The 8824-nt window shown below is 36.2% G+C and overlaps 2 protein-coding genes across 2 annotated transcripts; one reads left to right on the forward strand and one right to left on the reverse strand.

The window, feature by feature from the left end:
* Positions 1 to 372: 372 nt before the first annotated feature.
* Positions 373 to 2387, forward strand: LOC111377511 (exocyst complex component EXO70H1-like). Its single transcript, XM_023000624.1, has one exon. The coding sequence runs from the start codon at positions 432 to 434 to the stop codon at positions 2256 to 2258; it is 1827 nt and encodes a 608-aa protein (XP_022856392.1). The 5' UTR covers positions 373 to 431; the 3' UTR covers positions 2259 to 2387.
* Positions 2388 to 4978: 2591 nt separating this feature from the next.
* LOC111377512 (probable pectate lyase 4) lies at positions 4979 to 8369 on the reverse strand. Its single transcript, XM_023000625.1, has 5 exons — positions 8030 to 8369; positions 6562 to 6913; positions 6269 to 6479; positions 6100 to 6168; positions 4979 to 5335 (listed from the first exon to the last, which is right to left on the reverse strand). The coding sequence occupies exons 1-5, from the start codon at positions 8283 to 8285 to the stop codon at positions 5096 to 5098; spliced, it is 1128 nt and encodes a 375-aa protein (XP_022856393.1). The 5' UTR covers positions 8286 to 8369; the 3' UTR covers positions 4979 to 5095.
* Between the last annotated feature and the right edge of the window lie 455 nt (positions 8370 to 8824).

Consider the following 8824-nt stretch of genomic DNA (forward strand, 5'->3'; position numbering starts at 1 on the left):
CTTTAAAAATCACAATTGAATACACTTAAACTTTTTAAGTTTTCGAAAAAGTCTCAAATGAATGCATCCCCTAACTTAATTCAATACCTTTATTTCTTAAATATTGACACAATAAGGTGAGTTTAATTTCTTTTTCAAAAATAATTACTCATTTTATAAAAACGAAATTTTATGTAATTCCCCTTGTACGGAGAAATTGCTGCCGAATTTCACCATGGTTGATCCCCCTCTTTTTCCCTTTCTTTTTTTTTTTTTTTTTTTGCCAATTTTTTTGGCCTTTTCTGTCCACAGAGCAGAACTCGTCTCGGCCTCTCCCCCTCTATATATACCTCTTCCATTCCTTCCAAATTTACAATATTTCTCCTGTATACCTACCGCCATTTCCCTTCACAGATCACAATTTCTTTGTTAAATCTGGGAAATTGTTATCGATGTCAATAGAAGGGATGAGAAATCTCTGTTTTTCGCCAAAATCTTCGTCTTCTTCTTCATTTTCAACATCTCACTTTCCTTCACCCTTCCGATTTGGGTCTCGGCCGAGTTTCTCTGAGTCAATAACGGACAAGACTTTAGAAACGGCTGAGCCAATGATCATGAAATGGAACCCAGACTCCACTACTATCGCCAAAGTCACTTCTCTGTTTTACGAAAATCGTAAGGAGGCATGGGACTTCATCAAAGCTGTGAATAATCTCCAGAAGGCCATGCACTTAGTTGCAGGAGATTCGAATTCGGAAAAATTAACCCGTTGCCAAATGCTAATGCAAATTGCCATGAAAAGACTCCAGAAGGAGTTCTATCAGATTTTATCCATTAATAGAGCTCATTTGGATCCGGAATCTGTTTCGACTCGGTCATCCTTTATCTCAACTCGATCAAGCACCTCTGACTATGATGATGAGGACGATGATAAGATAGTGGTCGAGTCCATATCTGAAGTTGAAGATGCCTCCAGTGTTGCAATGACTGATCTTAAATTGATAGCCGAGTGCATGATTTCTTCTGGTTACGCAAAAGAGTGCATGAAGATTTACAAAATTATTCGAAAATCCATAGTCGACGAAGGTATTTATCGGCTCGGGGTGGAAAAATTCAGTGCTTCACAAATTCATAAAATGAATTGGAATGCTTTGGATTTAAGAATTAATCATTGGATTAATGCCGTGAAGATAGCAGTTAAAACTCTATTCAATGGAGAAAGAATCCTCTGCGATCACGTTTTTGCGTGTTCAGATTCGATCAGAGAGTCGTGTTTCACCGAGATTTCTAAAGATGGAGCGATGATTTTGTTCGGATTTCCAGAAAATGTGATGAAAAACAGCAAGAAATCGCCGGATAAATTGTTCCGAGTACTTGATATGTACACCGGAATCTCCAATCACTGGCCGGAGATTGATTCCATATTCTCCTTCGATTCAACGGCCAGTGTCAAGTCCCAGGCTCTGACGTCACTCGTCAGGCTCGGCGAGTATGTGCGGACGGCATTGAATGAATTCGAATCCACCATCCAGAAAGATTCTTCTAAATCTCCGGTGGTCGGCGCCGGAATTCACCATCTCACAATTGATGTAATGAATTACTTGTCAATCCTCGCCGATTATAGCACTATTCTTTCAGATATATTGGCCGACTCACCGCAACCGCAGAAGAATTCATTGCCAGAGAAATCTCTATTCGGATTCTCCGACGCAGAGGAATCTCCGATGCCGGCAATTTCTCTCAAGGTCGCTTGGCTTATACTGGTTCTTCTCTGCAAACTCGACATAAAAGCAGAGTATTATAAAGACATTTCCTTCTCTTACTTATTTTTAGCAAATAATCTTCAATACATAGTTGCACGGGTACGGACGTCTAATCTCAAATACCTCCTCGGAGAAGAATGGTTATCGAAACATGAATCCAAGGTCAAACTATTTTCGTCAACCTACGAACGGCTAGGATGGGGTCACGTCATCGATTCTCTCCCAAAGAATCCAACGGTTGGGACCTCTCCGGATAAAATCAAAGAAGTCTTCAAGAAATTTAGTTCGTCATTTGATCAAGCATACCAAAAATACTCTATGTGCATCATACCCGATAGAGAACTCCTAGATGACATAAAGACATCGATAGGCGAGAAGATTGCCCCAGTTTATCGAGAATTCTATAATGCACATTCGGCCATGGTGAGGAGGAAAAGAAATTTGACATGCATGATCAAATTTGCACCCGAGGATGTAGAAAATCACCTATCGAATCTATTTTTTTGGAATAATTGAGTTAGGGAGATCATCATTTGCTTCATCATCATCACACTCAGAACCATCACTGTCCCACTAAGATAGTGTTTATGTATATACGACACTACCTACTTTGAGTGATTTTATATATTATGATAGTGATGCTTTTAATAAAATAATGTTCGCACGCTTCTAAATTCATCTCCCTATCATCCCAATCGGCTCTAATCTTTGATGGTGTTTTGATACAAATAAAAGAATAAAAAAATGAGATCACTGAAAAATCATTCAACCTCCGAAATAACAAAAAAAATAATACTATTTGCAGTCCTCCTACGTGGCATACACGTGACAGTTAGTAATTTATTGCATAAGGTAATAAAAAACTATTACATTAATGTATAAAATCACTAACTAACACATATATGTCACATAGGACAACTACGATATGAATGATTGCAAATAACATTACTCTAACAAAAATCAAGGCCGTAACAATGTTCTTAGTGATTGAGCCTCCAAATTAGAGCAAAGTCTTCCAAATACGCCATATTCTTGTCTAGTACTTTTTCTCGTCCAGTTGACAAGAAGTCTGCAATTTTGGTGTTTTTTGACTTGTTTTTCGGCTTGGACCAAAATTAACAAACGCTTATATAATTGTCGAATACTGTCTAAAGTAAAGATTGAGGTTAAAAGAAAATCTTCATCGATTCCACTATCGTGCCACTTATTACGTTCCTAAGTCATTGAACAAATGGAATTAGTAACAAATATTTGAATGGTTGACTTCAAATTAATTAAAAATAAAATTTTATTTGTTATGGGTGCACGTTAGACAAATTTGATTTTTTTTTTCCCCTCATATGATAAGATTATTGGAAAATTGGAACTAGGTCACGTCTTGTATTTATAGCCAAGGCAATAGCCACAAGTTTGAACGAGATAGACAGAAAAGATCCTCGGTTGGCAGAGATTAAAGTCAAGATTTTAATATAATTAAAAATCTAAGTTTAATCAAAATTTACTAAAAATCTAAATTTAATCTCCATCAAACTGGGGATAATGGGAAATCAAAAAATTGTTAGGGGTGAGTTATATTTTTCGGATAATATATCAATTAAAAAGAGAAGGAAAATAAATTCTTAACAAAAATAAATATCTTCCAGAAGATAATTATTTTCTTTAGAAAACGAAAATTAAGTAGAAGCTTCTGTTCATGAATAATATTCATTTTTAGTAGTTCAAAATAGACCGCTGAATTTTGTTGGCGTTGGTAGTCACATAACTAATAACTAAATATTAGTCTTTTATTATTATTTAAAAAAAAAATAAACCTTTTGAGTCAAGAGGAAGATCCTAGCGGTTCTTTTGACGTAAGGTTGTCTTTGTGCGTCATTGCGCATGGATAGCGACGTTAGAGGCAAAAGACATAATCCACAATTTTAGTATTGCTGAAGTCCATTTCGAATAAGTTGAAGGCTCCCCTTGACTTGGTTAAGAAGGGGTTGCACGTCGAAAAATTCATGTTGAACACATTGGCTACCTTCGATGATGAAAAAGGCCAAGGTCGGACTATTGGAGACATCATACAAAAATACTGTAATAACAAAGGAAGTGCTCCGTTTTGACAATAGCACCATCCTAATCGACCAATCAGGACAATAACTTGAGGACATAGGATACAGGGCTACGGCCTAGATGTTATCATTACTTCATCGTAATTGAATTTTTCTAACCAACTGAATCCCTTTAGATGGACGATGACGCACAATCCTGATCAAAACAATGTAGCTTGACATGACTAGAATGACAATCTCGAGTCCCACAACCTATATAAAGGAATGGAGAGACAAGTGAAAATGGGATTCGAACTCAAAAATATGCGTACTATTACACAAATTCTAGCAATTTAACATCTTTACTTTGCTTAGATTTCATCGTTATAATCACACTGTTATTCTATTCAAATCTCTTTAAAATTGATCAAAAATAGTCGATTTGTATCCGTATCTGCAAAACAAAACCTTGGAATTCAAGAAATTAAACGCGATGGTGTGGACATGAAAATGTCCGAGGATTTTTCTAAGAAAATAAAAAATAGTTGAATATTACACATTTAGAAGAGAGAAAAATAAATGGCACAAACTTGTATTTTTTCTACCAGACTTGCAGAAGTCCAATGTCCTCAACCTAGAACATAAAATTTCCTACTCAGAGAAATTTCCCCCACCTACTATTATTTTTTTAAAAACTTTTAACTTTCATTTAGCAAAAATCTTAAATAGTCTATAAATTGTGGCAAAAAACTTTTTGACAGAGACTCTACTGGATAGTGTATCCACCTGTTCATCGCATATTTCTAACTATTTATAAATTCTTTCCTATGGGATGCGAAATTTAGTAAGAAGAGATTGTTGTATTCAAGAATCTCGCCCTTAATCATACATATTAATCGTTTTCAACTCCTCTTTGTTTAAAATAGTAGAAACGTTTATAAAAAGTCCAACAAACTCTCCGTGTTAAATCTTTATCCTACTTATTTATGATTTCATTAATTCCTTCTTTTTTATATGTTTCCCTTCCAAAAAAAAAAAAAAAAAAAAAAAGGNAATGTATAGAATGCAGATGCAGTGGCAACGGTCAAATCATTTTTCTTAACCAACAACAAAAAGTAGCTTCTTCATGAGAAACAATATATTTGGTGGTGATTAAAATTAAATTTTTTAGCAAACTGTAATATAAATTTTTAAAATATGTGGTTAAAAAATTACGAGACCACGAAAGACGTGGTTAATACTGATTGTTTAACTTTGATTTAAATTAAAATTATATTTTAATCAAAACCAAACATAGACATAGTTTAAGCACGTATAAAACTAAGAAACAACGGGCATCTGATCAGCAATTCGAGGGATACACTGCCACCCAGTGCAGTGTTCAAGAAAATGTTTCAGCGCATCAGTCGGGGGTTCTACCGTCCATGTTTCATAAAATTCGCTAGGACAAAACACGCAAGTTTCATTGGTGATCGGCGTCAAGCCTGCTTGAGTTCCACTAACGAATAAATCGCCTTCTGATTTAATACAGCCAGTACATCCCTCTTCCTTGTCCTCCGCCTACAGAGCAATGACGAAGAGTTCAGCCATGTTTTTAAGTTGTAAATCTTAATACAGGTCCTAAAAACACAATTTCCTGGGACGCGACAAGACTAAGCAAAAAATTCATTTCGTACCCCACACGCACAAATATATAAGAATATAAAACATACTAACTCGTGTGTGCGCACACGCCTCTTACACAAATACAATATGTAGCAATTTGGCCTTTGTGCTCAAGTCTTTATATCATATATATTGTTTGCTTGAGAGAGTCTCAGCTCATCTTACTTTTCACAGTTTTCTGTTGCGTCCCCCCAAAGATTCGAACTCAAGATCTCAATTGATACAAGGCAGGGTTCATGAGTTCAATCATGGGGAACACGAGAAATCCATGAGTAAGATGAACAGAGGCTCTCCAAAAGCGGACATTACATATGATATAACGACTTGGACACTGATGCCAGATCTCTTTACACTATATGCTCCACATTGCATCAATACATGTTGAGTACACTGCCAAATGACATAACTTGCCAGATAGTATAGCAAATCCAACAGGCTTAGTAAAGCGAGAGTATTTAAAAGTGTGAGGACAGTCGCAATCTTTATACAAGGCAAGTGCAATAATCATGCTATTCAACTCAAATTTAATACTCGGGCAAAAATAGATAATTTTTTAAAACAGAGCCAGTTAATCTTCGACTCTTTTCTGCAACAACAGACATAAATTCGAGGCTTGCCAAATGAACACGAATGTTAACATAAAAGATTATATGTTTTACCTTTTCAGTGAGATATTTGAAAGCCAATTTCTTGTGTCCGGCTTCATATATGTTGCATTGGGAATATATCTGAGAAATGTATTCGAAAGAGTACTTAAGAAGAGTTAAATAGCTATATCCTGAAATATGTTCAAGCCAACGTAAGGGACATGATGTTACAATAAATTACCTGTGACTCTACACTCGCACAAACAGCATAAATTCCCCAATTTCTGGTATAATTATTGTACAGATGAACTTTTGCACATCTAACACGCGGATGCCGCTGTCGAGTCCCATCAAAGAAACAATGATGAATAGTAACCCGCATACTCCTGTCTCCCGTGTTCGAAGGATCTGCCCCTATAAGTATGGTTTTATCATGATTGAAGAAATGACACCTGAATTCAAAGACACAATGATTAATTAAAGATATTAAAAAGGAGAAAAATGTCAAATTTCAAGATACAAATTATATCTAACCGAGATATAGTAATATCTGTGCTCATTCTAGTGATATCAATCAATCCATCGTCAAAGTCCGTAAGACTACAACGATCAATCCAAATATGCTTTGAATTTGGTTTAATCTGAATGCCATCAATATCATGGCCTCTACCCCCTTCGAACTCGAGATTGCAGATAATCACATGTTCACACTCTTTCAACCTCAATCCTTTCCCTGTGAGTTTAATCCTTTGACCACGTCCATCAATGGTCTTATAAGATGATACGTTCAGATAAGACGAGAGCTCAATGGTGCCTGAAACTTCAAAGACGATCCATATGGGTTCTTTCTCACGACATCCATAACGAAGTGATCCAGGCCCATCATCTGCAGATTCTCATAACAGAGTTAGCCATTACACAACAATATCAAACACAGAAAAGATAAAATCACTGAACAAGCCATGCTTTCAAAACAAGATATAAAAACACTGAAAAGATGTAATTTAAATGAATATGGATACACTTGCGAAACTCTTATATATGTATGTAAATGATTTTTCTTTTCTTAGTTTAGCAATAACCACTACCACCCAAAACGTTGAAGAGCTATGTAATAAGAACAAATAATAGCAGTGATAGTAGCATCTGCAGTAGCAGTAACATATCAAACCAGATTTTACAACCTTCGATAAAACACTTAAAAGCTAGAGTTCATTTACATAAATGAGAAAACGGGAAACAATGAATGCAAACTTCACGATTAAAAACTTGACAGCGTGCTAATAGCTTAGAAGGTTCAGATTACAGAGAAACCACCCTTTTCTTGACACGATACATAATCTCCATCTGAGTATTTTATACGAATAGGGCAATAAATCACATTGTTGTTTGGCATGTACGAGGCTTCAGAAAAACAAGATTATATTACACAAGGACTTCTTATTCCAAAGTCCCAATTCAAGTAGTCCAATGGTTGATGAACAATTACGCGTGGGGTTTCTTGTTCCAAGATCCCAATTCAAGCAGTCAGTCTGATGTCCGAAGCTACAGACCACTAATTGGATTGAATTAGTACATTTTCAATGCGACTGGCATATTTTATTAGACTATCCTTCCAGTAAGTGTTCTTCCAAACATGCAAGCATCGAAATTTCGAACATGCATACAAACCATAAATTGAAAAGAAAAATAAATTAAACTTTTGCATCTTGGACAATATTATGATCTGTACGCTTCTTTTTCACAAAAAATCTTCTCCAACTTTCCCAATTACTTTTCAACATCCATCAAATTATCAATCTCTTCTCTTTGGTAATATGGGGCCTAAAAGAGCATTAAGCTTCTGTTAAAACTAGCATTCACCATCTACTGAACACAAAAACAACCCTTCCCTGCCCATAAACGGTAAACCCACAATTCACTAAAGCAATCCAGCAAATAGAATAATCAAACAATGAAAAAAAAAAATTGAAAACAGAACCAGTGATCTTTAACAAATTACCAGCAAGAGTCTTGACATGGTAAAGGGGGCCGTGCAGACCACCTATGGCGTGGCGGCCAAAGCCTTCAGCTTGGCCAGCCAGAGCCCTTAAGGTGGAGTCCACATGAGCATATGGCAAACACAAACCCATGTTTACATTTGCTAAAGTTGAAGTTTGGGTTGGTATTTTTGGCACAGATTCATCGTATTTATATGGCGGATGAGGCTGGTGTTTCCCGTGTCCGGTGGCGGAGTAACGGCCGTGGCGATTCCCCATTGGATGCTATGAATACATGGCTATTAATTATCTTCCATTTATGATCGCCTTAACACTAAGGTGAAAACTGAAAACCTACCGACACTACTTTTACTTTTTGCTTTTATCAATTTATAGGGAAATTGCGGTAACGGTCCCTAACCTTTTTATTTTTTACAAATTTTATCCTAACCTTCATTTTATGTCAACGGAGGTTCCTAACCTTTCTTGAATATGCACCTAGGGTTTATCTGGATGGAACCATCCAAAACACTATCAGTTGACTAGGAAAATTAAAGAATTAATATCCAATAACACCGTCTAAAAAGGTATCAACATCAAATAAAATCATCGCGATCGCAGATCATTTAAAGAATTTTTCCGATCAACTAACGGTGTTGGAAGGTTTCCGTCCAGATTAGGGGTGGGTACGGGTCGATTCGGTTCTAAAGAGAACCGAACCGAACCAAAATTTTCGGGTATTTAGTAAATGGAACCGTCGGGTCCAAATATAATTATAGAACCGTTCGGGTTCGGTTCGGTTCTGTTCGGATCGATTC

Source organism: Olea europaea, unplaced genomic scaffold, assembly GCF_002742605.1.
Source record: "Olea europaea var. sylvestris unplaced genomic scaffold, O_europaea_v1 scaffold1666, whole genome shotgun sequence".
NCBI classification, from domain to species: Eukaryota; Viridiplantae; Streptophyta; class Magnoliopsida; order Lamiales; family Oleaceae; genus Olea; species Olea europaea.

Coding starts and splice junctions, on each gene's coding strand:
- LOC111377511 (XM_023000624.1), top strand. CDS start 432: ATGTCAATAGAAGGGATGAGAAATCTCTGTTTTTCGCCAAAATCTTCG.
- LOC111377512 (XM_023000625.1), bottom strand. CDS start 8,285: ATGGGGAATCGCCACGGCCGTTACTCCGCCACCGGACACGGGAAACAC. Junction 6,914..8,029: donor CCATGTCAAGACTCTTGCTG/GTAATTTGTTAA, acceptor GAGAATCTGCAG/ATGATGGGCCTGGATCACTT. Junction 5,336..6,099: donor TCAAATATCTCACTGAAAAG/GTAAAACATATA, acceptor ATTGCTCTGTAG/GCGGAGGACAAGGAAGAGGG.